This window comes from Sciurus vulgaris (genome assembly GCF_902686455.1).
Source record: "Sciurus vulgaris genome assembly, chromosome: 12".
In the NCBI taxonomy this organism is placed as follows: Eukaryota; Metazoa; Chordata; class Mammalia; order Rodentia; family Sciuridae; genus Sciurus; species Sciurus vulgaris.
In genome coordinates this window covers 112,882,153-112,898,653 of record NC_136473.1, presented here as the reverse complement: position 1 = coordinate 112,898,653, position 16,501 = coordinate 112,882,153, and the positions used below count along the sequence as shown (strand labels likewise).

Below are 16,501 nucleotides of genomic sequence, written 5' to 3'. Positions count from 1 at the left end.
TTTAAGTATCAATAACCTAATATTGATGAAGTATTACATTAAGACAATATGCAGCCAGGTGTGGTAGTACACACTTGTAATCTCAGTGACTCTGAAAGCTGAGATAGTAGGATTTCAAGTTACAGGCCAGTCTCAGCAACTTAGCAAGACCCTGCCTTAAAACAAACAAAAAGGGCTGAGGATGTCACTCGGTGGTAGAGGATACTGGACTTCGAGTCCCAGTACCTTAAGTAATAACAACTCGGGCACTCCACTACTGAACCACATCCCTGGCCCTATTTTTTTTTTTTTTTTTTTTTTTTTTTTTAAATTTTGAGAAAGGTTCTCCCAAAGTTTCCCAGACTGGACTTAAACATGCAATCCTCCTGCCTCAACCTCCCAAGTAGCTGGGATTATGGAGGTGTGCCATCACACCCAGCTGGTCATCTCCACTTTGATTAAGTACTGCCTTGTGTCTTTGTGTGTGTGCTACTGGGGACTGACCCCAGGAGTGTTCCACCACTGAGCTACATCCTGAGCTTTTTTTTTTAACCATTTTATTGTTGTTGTTTATTTTTTAATGTGGTGATAGGGATTGAACCTAGGGCCTGATGTATGCTGGGCAAGTGCTTTACCACCGAGTTATCTCCTCAGCCCATCAGTTCTTTTTTTTTCTTTTTCTTTTCTTTTTTTTTTTTGAGACAGGGTCTCACTAAATTGATCAGGCTGGCCTTGAATTGGATCCTTCTGCTTCAATTCCCCTCCACAAGGCACTGGGCTTATAGGCATGCACCACTGCACCTGACTTTTAAATACTGTCTTTGTGTGTGTGATACTGGGGATTGAACCCAGAGGAGGCCCATTGAACCACCGAACCACACCTTCAGGGCAGGGTCAGGGAAGGTGGGTGTGTGTGTGTGTGTGTGTGCGCTAAGTCTTTTTTTTGGAGAGGGAGTATAGAGGCTTGAACTCAGGGGCACTTACCACTGAGCCACACCCTCAGGCCTATTGTTTTTTTGTATATTTTATTTAGAGACAGGGTCTCACACAGTTGATTAGGGCCTCGCTGTTGCTGAAGCTGGCTCTGAACTTGTGTTCCTTCTACCTTAGCTTCCCAAGCCACTGTATTACAGGTATGCACCACCATACCTGGGCTGGTCTCTAATTCTTTTGTTTGCTCTGTGTGTAAGTATATCATTAGCTTTCTGAGTGTCTACCTCCTTTCTTTCTTTCTTTTTTTTTTTGATACTGGGGATAGAACTCAGGGGCATTCGATACAGAGCCACATCCCCAGCCCTATTCTGTATTTTATTTAGAGACAGGGTCTCAGTGAGTTACTTAGTACCTTGTTTTAAACTCAAGATCATCCTGCCTCAGACCCAAGCTGCTGGAATTATAGGCGGGTACCACCACAGCCAGGGCTCAATCTCCTCTCTTATAACGTGGATCAAATAAATGATATTTTCCCCCCTATGGTGCTGAGGATCAGACTCAGCACTTGAGCATGTGTAGGCCCGGCAATCACTCTTCCACTGAGCTACATCGCCAGCTACTCAAATGAGATAAAAGAATATCAAAAGCCAAATTGTGCCTATGAGAAACCATTCTCCTCATATCCTCAGCTGTGCCATTCTGAATTCCTGTTTTATTTCCAAGACAACAAACTTCAATCTCTTCCTCAAACACCTCTTCAACCTTCTCACTCAACTGAAAACTTGGTATCCCTGAAGACACCACTTATCTCTACACTAGTCACAATGGCCTGTTATTCTTCAAACATAGCTAACCCGTTAAAATTTCCGTATTTTTGGCTCATATTTTTTTTACCCGGAATATCCTTCCCCCACCTCATTCTCTATCCAAATTCTAACTATCCAGAGGGTCTGCAAGTTCATCTGCATCATGGAGCCTTTCGCAGTACCATACACAGAACTGGACCCCTTCTTCAGATCTAACTACTGCAGCCCCTGTGGTTTTATTATACATGCTGCATTAATGGACTTCAACTCAAGTTGCATTATTTTGATGTTGCTATAAAGCTTGTGCTACTGTTGGTGCTCCTAAAATACTGTCAACGCGCACTCCAGGAACTTGACACGTCCGAAGTACTGCTAACCGTACTCACGTTTTTTGCTCTGTTTTTCCACTTCCGCCTTCAGTCTCTTGTACTTGTCTGTCCTGTACACCAGGACCCAGGTTATGCCTGAAACGTCAAAAGCAACAAGCTCACAAGAGATTGGACAGTCACAACCACCCGCAATTAGGGCTACTGCTGGGGGCGGGGGATCGCCACTCTGCATCTTATTTACACCTAAGTGACTGCTTTCAAACCTAAAAGCCACCGGCTACCACGCAGGTGCCGTCCGAGGGGTCCGAGCGTGTGCAAGCAGGCCGGAGAAACCCGCCCGCCCGCGCCGCGGGCCCGGCCTCACCCTCGGCCAGCAGGGCGGTGCACACGGAGATGAAGACGATGAGCAGCGTGTCGGCGAACATGGTGCTCATCGCGCGCTCGCCCCCGCGCCCCGCACCGCGGGACGCGCCCCAGAACCAGAGGAGGGAGCGACGGCTGCCCGGGCGACCACCCGGCCAGACGCCGCTTGGACAAGAGAGAGCGCACTTCCGCTTCCGGGCCGGGCCGGAAGTGCCGGGCGGGTCCGGCCGAGCGGATCTCGCGAGAGCTGGCGTCTCGCGGTGCCTGATGGCGATGCTCGGCGGTCCCCCGATGGGCGGCCTACAGGACAAGCCAGAACTCCTGGCGCCGGGGTGACAGTTGAGTTCGGAAGTACCGGAAACTCAGCAGAGTCCAGAAGGCCACAGGCCCGGGACCTCAGCCCGAGCACAGGCTCAGCTCCGCATGCGGGCCGGCCCGGCTGCTCCCCCACCGCTGTGGCCGCCGAGGATTCCTTCCTGTTCTAGTCCTCCACCCGGTTTATGGCTCTTTATAGTTGACTTGTGTCGCGGGTTATAAGTGCGTTCCTCGTCTTCTCTGTTAGACTTGCCAGCGGAGACCTTGTCTCCTTGTAACAGACACGCAGCTTCTATGTCAGGAACAACAGTGGACCTGGTAGGGGCACAAAGATGAGCAAGATAATATTTCTTACTTCCCAGATTCCCCAGGGAAATCGCACATTACAATACGGTTTGATATAGATGTTCTTAAAATGCCATGCAAGCACAGCCAGGCGCGATGGCCCACGCCTGTCATCCCAGCTACTTGAGGGGAGCAGGCAGGAAGATCTCAAATTCCAGGTCAGCCTGGGCAATATAAAGAGACCCTGTTCCAAAATAGAAGGGACTGGGGATGTAGCTCAGTGACACACACAAAACTTAGGGGAACGTAGATGAGAACAAGTTGCATTTTTTTCTTTGTTTGTTTGTATTTTGTTTTTTTCTGGAGGAGGTGGGAAAGCAGTAAAAACAACATTTGAGCTAGACCTTGATTTGAGTAGCAGTTCAGATAAGGATAAATTGGATTTGTTTGTCCTTTTTTGTTTTGTTTTGGGTTTTGCTCTTGTTGCTTTGGCTGGGATTGAATCCAGAGCCTCCAGCATGCTAGGCAAGTGCTCTACCACTAAGCTACATCCCCAGTCCAAGGATAGGTCTTCATTTAACATTGTATCATCCAAGGTAAACGTTGATATGATAAGAGCATGACCTTTGAAGTCAGGCCTGATTTTCAGTTATGTTTCTGCCATTTAAATTATACAAGTGCTTGAACATGTCTTGTTTAACATCTTTGGACCTCAGTTTCCTCATCAGTAAAATGGTGCTAGTAACCCTAGCGGCATGAAACTGTTAGGAAGAGTGTATGAGAAAGAGGCTACCATAAGACATTTAAAGCTGTGCTTGGCATACAATTCAAGTTCAACATGTAGCTAATTGTAAGATACACCATTATTTTGATATGCTACTAAAGAAAAAGTGCTGATTAAACTACAACACAACAACTGTTGTCAGGAGCATGTTTTAAAGATGTTAAAATTGAAAAGAAATTCATCTTAGAATTAATGAAATACACTGAAAAGATTTCATAAAGCTAGGTGCAGTGGCACACACCTGTAATCCAAGCTATTTGGGAGGTTAAGACAGGAGGATCCCGAGTTCAAGGCCAGTCTGGGCAATTTATCAAGATCTTATCTCAAATTTGAAAATGTGTTTGTGTGTGTGTGTGTGTGTGTGTGTTTTGTTTTTACCAAGTATTGAACCCAGGGGTGCTCAATCCCTAAGCTATCTCTCCAGCCCTTTTTACTTTTTATTTTGAGATAGGGTCTCACTAAGTTGCTTAGGGCCTCACTAAGTTGCTGAAGCTGGCTTTGAACTTGTGATCCTCCTTGTCACCTTGTCAGCCTCCCAAGCTGCTGGGATTACAGGAGGGTGCCACCATGCCTGGAAAAACATATATATATATATATATATATATATATATATATATACACACACACACACATGTATATATTATTATAGACATTTTTTTATATGCACTATTCTAAAGATTGAACCCAGAGATTCTACCACTGAGCTACATTCCCAGCACTTTTTATTTATTTTATTTTTTGAGATAGACTCTCACTACATTACCTGAGCTGGCCTTGAACTTCGAATCCTCTTGCCTTAGCCTCCCAAATAGCTGGAATTACAGGCATGCCTGGCTTAGACATTAGATTTTAATCATAGCCCAATTATAGGTGAATTCTGTTCTTTTTGCAAGTTATTCACTTTCTCTGTGCCTCATTTTTAGATTTTTAAAGTAGAGGTAAAAATACCTACCTTCCCCTTGTATGCACAAGGTCCTGGGTTCAAACCTCCAGCACCCACCCACCCCCCCCCAAAAAAAAAAGAAAGAAAAATTACCTACCTTCCAGAATCACTGTGAGGTTTATATGGGGTTAAGTTTCAAGTTCTGAAGTCAGACTACTTGTCTTCAACTCTCCCCTCTCATCCACTAGGCAGGCAATTTTACACAAATTATTCACACTGCCTCAGTTTACTTGCATGTAAAATGGCATAATAGTAAGTACTTCAGTCCAAAAGATTTTGTTTAGTTTCTCAAGGCACGTATGAGTAAAGTACTTAGAATAATACCTGATCCATAGTAAGGTCGCAATAAATGTTAATTAGTATTGTGCTAGATGCTGGGTTTCATCCCCAGTACCATAAAAAAATCATTTTAATTAAAAAAACCCACTAAGTACATAACCCTTGAACCACTTTCCTTACTCTGTTCATTTGGATATTCCAACCTAAGCCGTTTGTGTTCTCCCCAACTCCAGTCTCCCTTCTTCTTTCTCTTACGAAGTGGCACTCCCATCTGCCTCTTTTTCCAAACCTGAAGTAAGGGCACTGTCCTCAAAATCTCCTTTCATTCTGATGTCTGCATACCACTTGAGATAAATTCCTGTCCTTCAACTCTTCCCACATCGGTTCTTTGTGTTCTACTTCTTGCAGGTCACCATTGTCTTCGTTGGTGTGACAACTTTCAAACTGTTCTCCAGTTCTATACCTAATTCTGTCTCCTCCAGTGTATTTTTCTAATACAGGTGGTAGTGATCTTTCTCAAATACAAAGATGACTGGAGGAAGAGAGAGAGAAAGGTATTACGGGGAAAGGAATTGGATGAGAATCACAACAGACTTCTCTTCAACAACGCTGGAAGAAGACATTGCAAAACAGTGAAATACCTAAAGTTTTCAAGGACAAAAGCTTTGAGCCCAAACTGTGATGCCTGCCAAGCCATCATTCAGGTCAGTACAAAATACTATGGCAAGCTAAGAGACCAGGAAATATTTCATTGCCAACTTCTTTTTAAATAGCAAAACTAGAAACTCATGTCACTGATCATCAACTTAGGTCATGGTCATAAGGGAAGAATATGCTGGGGAATGCAGAAGAGGAGTAAAAGGATGGGATGAACACATAGCAGCCCCCCACTGTATTGACAGGTGGTACTTTCCAGTAACTCCCAGTGGATAATACCGAACCCTACATATACTGTGTTTTCTCCTATTCGTGCCTGTGATGAAGGTTAATTTATAAATTAGGCACATTAAGAGATTAAGAAAAAGAATAACATTGAGCATACTGTAAGAAAAAAAAAATGACTGGATATGGAGAATTGGGATGAGAAAGGAGTTGAGGGCAGTTCCCAAATTTTTTTCTTGAACACCTAATAAAAAAGAGGAATCAAGTTTTTAGGAAAAATTATTTTTTCCCTACTAGGCTAGTGAAATAGCCTAGGCACTAGGCTTTAGAACTCCTGGGCACTGAAAAGATTGACATCTCTTCTATAATGTAATTTAAAAAGGAATACCAGAGTCTGGAGTTGTAGCTCAGTGGTAGAGCATTTGCTTGGCATATATGAAGCCCTGGGTTTGATACTCGGCACCACATATAAATAAGTAAAAGATCCATTGATAACTAAAAAAAAATAAAATAAAAAAACATAATACCAAAGTGAAACATGAATTTATCTATGTATTTTTTTCTTTAAGGTGGTGCTGGGGAATCGAACCCTGGGCTTTGTGCATGCTAGGCAAGCACTCTACCAACTAAGCTATATCCCCTGCCCCCAAAAATCCATCAGGGTAATGTACAAATCAAATAGCAGACTTTTTTTTTTTTTTTTTTTTTTTTTTGTGGTGCTGGGGATTGAACCCAGGGCCTTACGCTTGCAAGGCAAACACTCTACCAACTGAGCTATATCCCCAGACTTTATTACTTTTGAAATATCTTTTTTTTTTTTTTTTTTTTGTATCAGGGATTGAACCCAGGGGTGCTTAACCACGGAGCCACATCCCCACTCCTTTTATGTTTTATTTTGAGACAGCTCCTGCTAAGTTGCTTAGGACCTCACTAAGTTGCTGAAGCTGGCTTTGAACTTGGGATCCTCCTGACTCAGCCTCCTGAGTCTCTGGAATTATAGGTGTATGCCACCACGACTGCCTGAAGTATCTTTTTTTCAGATAATTTTCTCTGAGTTTGTGTGTGTGTCGTAAGTACATGTTTAATTTGCTTTCGAGTTGTCCAGCACTGTTTTTGAGGAAGAGACCATCTGTTGTTTATTGTTGCATATGCAGCTTTTGGATTGCAGTCTGGGGCAGAGAAGCTGTACAATATGTATGTATTTAATGAATGAGATATACTTTGGGGAGAGAGGAAGATGGGCTGTAAGAACTGTTCAGAAGAATGAGAACTTTAGATGGACCTTGAAGTAAAGGTAAGATGTAATTAGGACACAGGGAATTGGTCACGAGGACTTGGTCAGACATGGGAGCAGAAACAACCTAACTGTAAAGGATATGTATTCAGTAGAAATAGGATTGAGCAGGTGACTGAATCCATACTGCAACTAAGAAGTCCATGGTTGATTTTAGGAGATCCATAAATCTAATACTATATGAAAAGTTTTGGTGTGCATTTTTTTCTGAGTGTCCACTCTCAAAGGTGATTATAAACCAGTCATCTATGTTATGCACTTGAAAGGATGATAAGTAGGCTAAGGATGATAAGTAGGCTCAAACCTGATTTTGTAGTCAGTTAGTCCTCAAATTTTTTCTACTCCAATACTTACTAAGAGTCAAAGCAAGGAGTAAGAACTAAGGTCTGGAGATGGAACTGAAGCTTTAGGTTTCTTCTGCCATGATATGAAGTGTGGAAGCAGGGACTGTCATTAAGGCCTCCAAGTACAAATACACTCACCCTCATTAATGAGGAAGGAGTCATATTGGGGACTAATCCATTCAGTTGGAAAAGTAAAAATTAGGTCAGCAGTGGCTGGGGTTATAGCTCAGTGGTAGAGCGCTTACCTAGCGTGTGTGAGGCACTGGTTTCCATCCTCAGTGCCACATAAAATTAATAAATGAATAAAGGTATAAAAATATTTTTAAAAATTAGGTCAGCAAGTTGGAAAGGAAGAAATAAAATTATCTGTTTGCAAATGGCTTGATCTTATACATAGTAAACCCTGAAGATTTCATCCAAAACCAAAAAGCCTACTGAAACTGAAAAACCAATTTAGCAAATTCCAAGGCTACAAAATCAATAGGTGTGGACTGGAGATGAAGCTCAGTGGCAGAGTTTGCCTAGTAGACACAAGGCCCTTCCTTGGTTGGGCCCCCAGCACTGCACCAAAAACAAACAGAACATACATTCAAATCAATTGTATTTCATTGAGCAATCAAAAAGGAAATTTTAGAGACCCAGTTTACAATAACATCAAAAATAAAGTACTTGGAATTAAACCATAGAGACAAAAGACTTGAGCACTGAATCCCAAGGAGTGTTGCTGGAAGAAATTAGAGAAGAAGCAAATAAAAACATCCCACATTCATGCACTGAAATATTTGCTATTAAGATACAACAGCTGGCCTTGGGATGTGACTCAGTGGTCTAATGCTTGTCCATTATGCGGGGTGCCCTCGGTTTGGGCCACCCTGGGCAACTGAGCAAGACCCTGTCTCCAAAAGGAAACAAAATAAGGCTGGGGATCTAGCCCAGTGGCATGTGGGAATCAGTACTGCAGAAGAGAAGAGGAAGAAGAAAAGAGATTGAGAAGAAAATAGCTATATATGGAAAATAACTAGAATTAAATGAGATAAATAGGCAGATTAAATCAATGATTGTCAGGTTTGTACCCAAGGCACTTCTAGGTCTTACGTGACCTGAAGCATACACAATTTTGTTTTTGTTTTTCCTGGCAGTCCTGGGGATTGAACCCAGGAGCACCCTACCACTGAGCTATGTCCCAGCCCTTTTTGTTTTTAATTATTTTTGAATCAAGATCTTGCCTAAATTGGCCAGGCTGTCCTCAAACTTGTGATCCTGCTGCCTTAGCCTCTCCAGTTACTGGGGTTACAGGCATTCTCTACCATGCCAGCTTCAATGATTTTCTTTAAGAAAAATAATACATAATTATGAATCAAAACCAGGTATAAAAGTGAACACTTATAAATAAGGGGCAGGGTGAGGAGCTCAGGAACTTGGTGGCAGATTTTCCTTGGATTCTAACCTGCTGTGGTGGCACCCTTCCACCTGGAGGCTGGGAAAGCCCCTTTGCCAGGAGTGGAAAGTATAAGATCTTCAGCTGAACAGTGAGTTTCTGTGGCATGGGAGTTAGAAGTGCCTTAGGAAATCTTTAAATACCTAAACAAGGAAATCCCACCTTCCTTTTTTTCCCACGTGAGTCAAGGCAGTTCTGATAGGAGCCTAAAGACTGCGGTGATTCGCCACCGTCGTGCTTGCCAGTGTTCCCGGAGTACGTGGCTGGCCAGTAACCCACTTCTCACTGTCGGGGCTGGCCCTTCACCGTGTGATGCACTGTGCTGCTGGGACGTTGGTTTTGTTCACGGAGGACACAAACACAGCCACACTGGTGGGAATACACAACTTTTTTTGTGTGTGCACCATGTCAGAGTGCACACCCGGAGATGCCCGCAGGGCGGAGCACCTGTTCCCCTGGGAAGCCTCCTCGGGTGAGGTGCTGATGGCGCACTCCTGGGCAGGCACAGCGCCACTCAGATTCTCTCATCGCTCATTCTCCCTTCCCCCTTGCAGTACTGCAAACTTGACCCAAGGCCTCAGAGGCGCTAGGCAAGTGCTCTACCACTGAGCTACAGCCCCAGCTTGTTTTCCTGTGGTCTGTTCTCAGCATTCTCTTGACCCTCAAGTGCACGATTCCTTCCATGGGCTCTGAGCATGGAGAGAAGTCAACTGGCTGCTTTTGGTAGGAGCCCCTCAAGTCACCCTACCATGGAGATTTTACTCCATCTGACATTGACGTTCTACTTGGAAAGTTCAGGAAGCAGGTGATCAGGGTATAGCAATGGTGGTCCACTCTGTGAAATTGGATGGACAGGGACTAATCTGGTGATAGGGTGGTGCTTCCGCAGCAGGTGCTCTGTAAGTGTCTGTTACCAACTGAAGAGACAGCAGAGTGGAACTCGGAGGCCGTAGAGCGGGGACTTTGGACTGCAGGTGCACACAGCCCAGACTTCACCCAGAACAGTGGCAGGTGTGCCTCTGAAGAGCAAGCACTGCCTCCGGGAGATGCCTGGAGCGCGACTTGGGTGGACACGGGGTCTGTGGGAAGCACGGCTGATGCAGGAGGCAGGCTGGCCGGAGGGCAGAGGACAGAGATGGGGAGTGCCAAGTCCTCGTGGAGTTCCAGGGCAGTTGACAGGGACAGGTGTCCCCTTGAGCTCACAGACCCCTCAGTGGGGTCTTACCAGCTTTGCACTCGAGCCTCTGGAGCTCCTTCCCGCCTCCTCCTACCCGTCCACAGTGAGCCTCTCACTTTTACTCATCTGCTGCTTTCAGAGTGAGTGGAATCTGTGGTGACTCTCTCTCTCCCCCTCCACATTTTCTTCTGGGTGGGTTCTAGTGCTCTGTCTTCAAATTTACTAATATACTGTTACTTCTTTTTGGGGGGCAGGGGGAACTAACAATTGAACCCAGGGAGCCAAATCCCTAGCCCTTTTTTATATTTTATTTAGAGACAGGGTCTGCTGAGTTCCTTAGGGCCTCGCTAAATTGCTGAGACTGACTTTGAACTCTCGATTCTCCTGCCACAGCCTCCCAAGACGCTGGGATTACAGGCATGCACCACCACACCCGGCTTATACTGTTACTTCTGTTCAGTGTATTTCTCGTCTAAGGTAGTGTGATAGTGTAGTCTTCATTTCCAAGATTTCAGTTTGGGACTTTTTTTGGGGGATGGGGGTATGGGCATTTGAATTGGGTGCTTAACCACTGAGCCACATCCTTAGCCCTTTTTATTTTTTATGGTAAGAAAAAGTTCATTTTAAAAAATTCTTCACTGAGAAAGTTCATTTAACATAACACTAAGATAAACTTACAGGGTGTGGTGGCACACACCTGTAATCCCAGTGACTCTGGAGGCTGAGGCAGAAGATCTTAAGTTCAAAGCCAGCTTCAGCAACAGGGAAGCTGCTAAACAACTTAGTGAGACCCTCTCTCTAAATAAAATACAAAATAGGGCTGCGGATGTGGCTGAGTGGTCAAGTGCCCCTGAGTTCAATCCCTGTTATCCACCTTCCAAAAAAACCACTAAGACACTATTTTTAGCAATCATTTTATCTCAACTATCAAATTTTTAGAAGTCCAAAAATATAGCATATTCTTTTAGAATGGCCGTGAATTACCAGATACTCTCACATGTTACCAATGGAAATGCAAAACTGCACCCTATCTTGCAAGAGAGTTTGGCATACCTAAATTACATATGCAAATCAACTTTTAGGAAACCACCTTGGAAAGACATTTCCATGTAGGGAACTATATTTAAAAGGTTGTCATTGGAACCTATTTTATAATAGCAATAGATTAAAAACCACCTGAACATCCAGCAGTGTGGGTGATGGGCAGCCTGTCCTGTCCACGACCAAGCTCACACCCAGCATTGCTGAGCCTGACGTCTGTGCCTCCTGATGGTTATCCTCAAAAGCACGACATTCCCAGCGAGCACTCTTCCCGAGCTCACCAGCACCCGAATCCAATCAAGACTTGAGGGCTGACCTCTAGATTTCAGGAAATACAGAGGATAAAGGTGCTAGCTAATGCCACCATGAAGAAATAATTGAATCAATTCAGAATTTGAGACACTATACAAAAAATAGTCATAGCCTCTTCAAAAGGTGAATGTTATGAGTGGGTGCCGTGGTGCTTACCTGTAATCCCAGTTTCTCTGCTGAAGCAGGAGGATCTCAAGCCTGAGGCCAGCCTGGGCAACTCAGCAAGACCCCATCTCAAAATAAATAAAATAAAAAGGGCTGGGGATTTAGATCAGGGGTAGAGCACTTGCCTAGCACGTGCCAGGACCTGGGTTCCTCTCCTAGCACTGAAAAAAACAAGAACCAAAAAGCCCAGAGGGGGTCCCACTCTGGTTGTGAAGGTTTAGAAAGACGCCACACAATAAGAGAGGCTTCGTGAGGTCTTGGCTCAAGTCAGCAGTCATAGAAGACACTCGCTTGGGGACACTTGTGATATTGAAATCCAAACCGATAATGAGATGAGTGAAATGACATGTAATGGCAATGTACCAGGCCATCCTTGTCCTCAGAATGCGCACACTCGAGTTCTGAGCCAAGGCTGAGGCCTGCAGCTTAGTTTCAAGTGATTCCAGAGGGTGAGAAAAAGCAGATATGTCAAAAAATTTCAAGAGGGACTGGGGATGTGCCTCAGTGAAGAGTGCTTGCCCAGCGCGCGTGAGGGCTGGGTCGATCCTTAGCACCACAGGAAAAAATAAAGTCTAAAAAAAATCACAAGAGTCATCACGAGGTGCATGTAGGTGATACATACATGCTTACTGTACTAGTCTCACACTGCTCTGTTTGAGGTTTTTGCAAAAATTGGCAGCTTTTTGCTCTAGCTTGTGTGGTGGAGAATATTTCCTCCTGCCCCTCGGCATCCTGTACACCTGTTCAGTGTGAGGACTACCGCCTTTCCCGAGCTCTGGCACGTCTGTCATTTTTCTAGTCTTTCCTCCCCTCCATCTGTTTTCGTTCTGCTTGGATTTGGGTTTCATGGAGCTCTACACACCCTCTGTCTCTGTTTACTTTGCTCTTGAGTGTTCCCTCGCTGTGAGATACCTGTTGACTTTACCCTGGGGTGTTCCCGACCCTCAGTTCCTGCTCACTCCACCCTTCTGGGTTCTGCTCTTTGTTGCCTCCGTGTTTTCATTGAGCTCTTCATTTCGGTCACTGGATCTTTAATGCACAGCATGATTTCTTGTTCTTGCTTCCTTTTTCCAACAGGCTCCCTTCTCTTTGGGATATCTTTTGTTTTGGATCCTTGCTCTGTTGGAGCTGTTCATTCTGGCTTGAGACACTGAGTGTGTCCTTCCCCTTCCATGTCTCTACTCCTCCGTTGTCTGGACGGACTGTCTCTTTCTATCTGCCCATGACTCTCCCTACACCCCCAGTCAGGGCCCTTCTCCCCAAGGACACTTAACCCTCTCTGCTCTCTCCTACGAGCTGCCTTCTGGCAGTTACTTGTGGTGCTGGAGGTGGGTGGAATCCGAAGGAAATGGCTGGAGCCAACTGGTCATCCTGCCCCCGAGCACCTCCTCCAGGCTATGCCACTGCCCGTCGTCCCCCTGTGACAGCTTGATGCTGGCATGGCTGATGCTTCTCCTCCAGACAGTAGAAGAGGGGTAAGCAGTGGTGGGCTCTGTCCCATGCTGCAGAGGAAGAGAAAGGCACGACCGAAGTCTCACCCCGAGTGCGTCTTCCTGTGACAGGCCTGTGTATTCGCCCTATCAGGAGCTGATTCACTTTGAAAGAATGTCTGTCAGACTTCTCTCCTTCCATTCCCCCAAGGAAGGGTGGTCCCCACCAGCACCTGCAGTTGTTGGCAGCAACACCAAGAGCCCCCATGCCCAGAAGAGCACGGCGTCAGCCTCCCCAGGGACTCCAGAGCTCTGCGCTCGAGAACCTCTCCAGCGATGAGCCCCAAAGCATGCTGTCTTCCGATCCGTTGTGTCTACACAGGCACTTCTCACAGTGATTGTGTCACCTCTGGGCATCTTTCACAGTCCCTTCTGCTTCTGTGGCACCTTGGTTGGGCTGATGGAAGAAGACATGTCAGTTTGCCATTGTGTCCCAAGGGGTCATTTTTGAAAGCTATTTTACTGTTGAGTCCTTTTCCTCTCGAGTCATTTCCCTGAGAAGGGTCAGGCTACACTGTGGCCATGGGTGGCTTCTCTTTAGCTGTTAGCTAGCCTGCTTCCACCGTGTCCTCATTGCCATCAGTGACTGTTACTCCAGGAGCGCGCCACTTTTTCCAAATGGGAAAGTCATGCATCCTTTGCTAGGGATTTTCACTTTCACTCTACAGATGGTTTAGAGTAAACTTTTAGACAAATGGGAACAGGAGAGCTGGGCATGGTGGTGACACCTCCCAGCTACTGGGGAGGCCGAGGCAGGGGAATCCCAGGTTTGAGACCAGCCTGGAAAATTTAGGAGACCTTGTCTCAAAATAAAATAAAAATGTTAAAAGTGATGGGAATGCACCTCAGGGGTGGAGCACTTGCCAAGCACATGTACTGCCCTGGGTTCAGTCTTTAGTACTGAAGAAAAAAATTGGGCCTATGTCATGGTACACTCCCGTAATCACAGGGGCTCAGGAGGTGAGGCAGGGGGATCACAAGTCAAAGCCAGGCTCAGCAATTAGTGAGGCCCTAAGCAGCTTAATAAGACCCTTTCTCAAAATAAAAAACAAAAAGGACTGGGGATGTGCCTCAGTGATTAAGTACTCCTGGGTTCAATCCCATGTACAAAGAAAAAAAATACAGAAATATTAAGAAGGAAAGATGTTTGAAAAATAATTTTATGAATCATTGATTTCTTGGTGAACATATTAGAGTAACTTTAGCTTCCTGTTGACTCTGTAAACTGTTGAGAGTCAGCCAATGAGACCCTGACTAATAAGGATCCCTGGGGGCATTCACAGAGCCATATTTGAGCTGATGCCTACAAGCTGTTTAGCATTTGTTCCTGGCACAGCAGAGTTGATCACTTAATTCTGTGTTGCTGCTGTGTATCGTGATACATATCACTCAGCACTACAGTTGTTTCTGAGCGTCTTCCCAGAGATTCTGTGGCTCCTAGGATGTTGGAATGGTCTCTGATTTGTCTTTGTGCTCCTCATACCTGACATGGTGCCTTGCATGTGGTGAACCTTCCAAAGTGCTGGAGTAAATGAAGGAGGTAGGGAGGGACAGATAAGGTCCTCGCATTTTTCTTGTTATCTTTACTTATCTGAGAACATCTGCTTAGGATTCCTCAAAAAATAATTTCTTCTAGGCTCTGAAACAATTTTGTTTTGTGTTTTTTATTTTTTAAAAAATGTACTAAGAGCTGGGCATGGTGGCACATGCCTATAATGAGGCAGGAGGATCACAAGTTCAAAGCCAGCCTTAGCAACTTAGGCCCTAAGCAGCTTACCAAGATCCCTTCTCAAAATAAAAAAAATAAAAAGGGCTGGGATATAATTCAGTGGTTAAGCGTACTTGAGTTCAACCCCCAGTATTAAAAAAAAAAAAAAGTAATGAAGCAAATAACTATAATTATATGGGATGTAGAATATCTTTTAAGAGTGATTTTTTTAAAAAATGAAGAATAGTCTGTAGTATATGCTGGTATTTTTTTCTTCCTTCTTCCCACTGGCTCAGGCTGACCCCCCGAACACTGTTTTTTCTTGGGAGGAGGAAATGTGCACACATATGTATATGTGTGTGTGTGTATATGTGTGTGTGTGTGTGTGTGTGTGTGTGTGTGTGTGGTGTGGTGTTATATGCACACACAGTCATCTTTTTTTCTTTTCTCCTTCCTTCCTTCCTTCCTTCCTTCCTTCCTCCCTCCCTCCCTCCCTCCCTCCCTCCCTCTCAGGGCACTCTGTGACTGAGCTACGTTCCCAGCCTTTTCTTTTCTTTTGATTTTGAGATGGGGTGCCGAGGCTGGGCCTCAGACCTGAGGTCCTTCTGTCTCAGGTTCCCAAGACTCCAGGATTACAGGTGTGCCACCATGTGTAGCTTTATTTTTCTAACTTTAATGAGCGAAATCTTCATCTAGAATTTAAATTCCTTGATAGCAATAAGAAAAGAAGAAAAAGTTTAGTAATGTTTGCAGACAAGATTATTTTTAATTTCTGTGTATTTTGAGGAAAAATAGCACACTGGAAAGAAGGAAGTGGTGACAATGGGCCACTCAGCCTGATTCCAGGGCTTTCCACCCCTTACACGTACAGAGAGCGAAAGTCAATAGCCACAAAGCAGCTTAGTGTTCCCAGGGTATTCATGAGGACATGTCAACAAATACCACTGGATTATTTTTTACTTTAGAATTCATTGTTTATCTATCTTTTATTCATTTATTTTGTGGTCCTGGGGGTGCCCACAGTCTCGGACATGCTAGGCAAATGCCCACCACTAAGCCACATCCCCAGCCCTTTTGACTTTGAGACAGGGTCTCTAAGTTGCTTAGGGCCTCAAACTTGCTGCCTCAGCTTCCTAAGTGGCTGGATTATAGGTGTGCACCAAAGTGCCTGGCTAACACACACAGACATCTTAAGGGTATTTGAGAAACCAATAAGAGTGAGTGACTGCCTTTGGAAACACATGGTAGAAATTTGGTTTTTTAATGCATACTCTTTTGTACTGTTTAATTTTTTTATCTTATATACATATTACCTGTTCTATGTACATACGTACATGTATATATATATGTTTATTTTACTTTACACATTTTTTTTTTTTACCATTTTTTTTTTCTTTTTTTCTCTTCTCTTTGGTGGTGCTGGAACTCAAACCCAGGGCCTTGTGCATGCTAGGCAAATATCCTACCAGTGAGCTAACTCTTCAAACTCTTCAGTCCTACTTGTTCCTTAAAATAACAGTAAGCTAGAGGACTGAAATAACATTGGAAGATTATAAATTCGGTTCCAAAAGTACTTACAGATAGATTTGTTACATGCATATATAGAAAATGTAAAAATAAAAGTTAAAAATAAT

General features: G+C 44.4%; 1 protein-coding gene and 1 long non-coding RNA gene across 4 annotated transcripts in view; one reads left to right on the top strand and one right to left on the bottom strand.

Annotated features, from left to right (window-relative positions):
• Nucleotides 1-2,598, bottom strand: part of TMCO1 (transmembrane and coiled-coil domains 1) — a 34,789-nt gene extending 32,191 nt beyond the window's left edge. The window contains exons 1-2 of the mRNA XM_079107958.1: nucleotides 2,412-2,598; nucleotides 2,105-2,182 (exon numbers count right to left, since the gene is read on the bottom strand). Of these exons, the coding sequence (XP_078964084.1) occupies nucleotides 2,105-2,182; nucleotides 2,412-2,481 (148 nt within the window). The 5' untranslated portion in view covers nucleotides 2,482-2,598. The remainder of the gene's footprint in view (nucleotides 1-2,104; nucleotides 2,183-2,411) is intronic.
• Nucleotides 2,599-2,840: 242 nt separating this feature from the next.
• The window catches only part of LOC306642299, a 30,512-nt gene continuing 16,851 nt past the window's right edge, over nucleotides 2,841-16,501 (top strand). For all 3 annotated transcript variants that reach the window (XR_013758476.1, XR_013758477.1, XR_013758478.1), the window contains exon 1: nucleotides 2,841-5,720. This is a non-coding gene — a long non-coding RNA (uncharacterized lncRNA). The remainder of the gene's footprint in view (nucleotides 5,721-16,501) is intronic.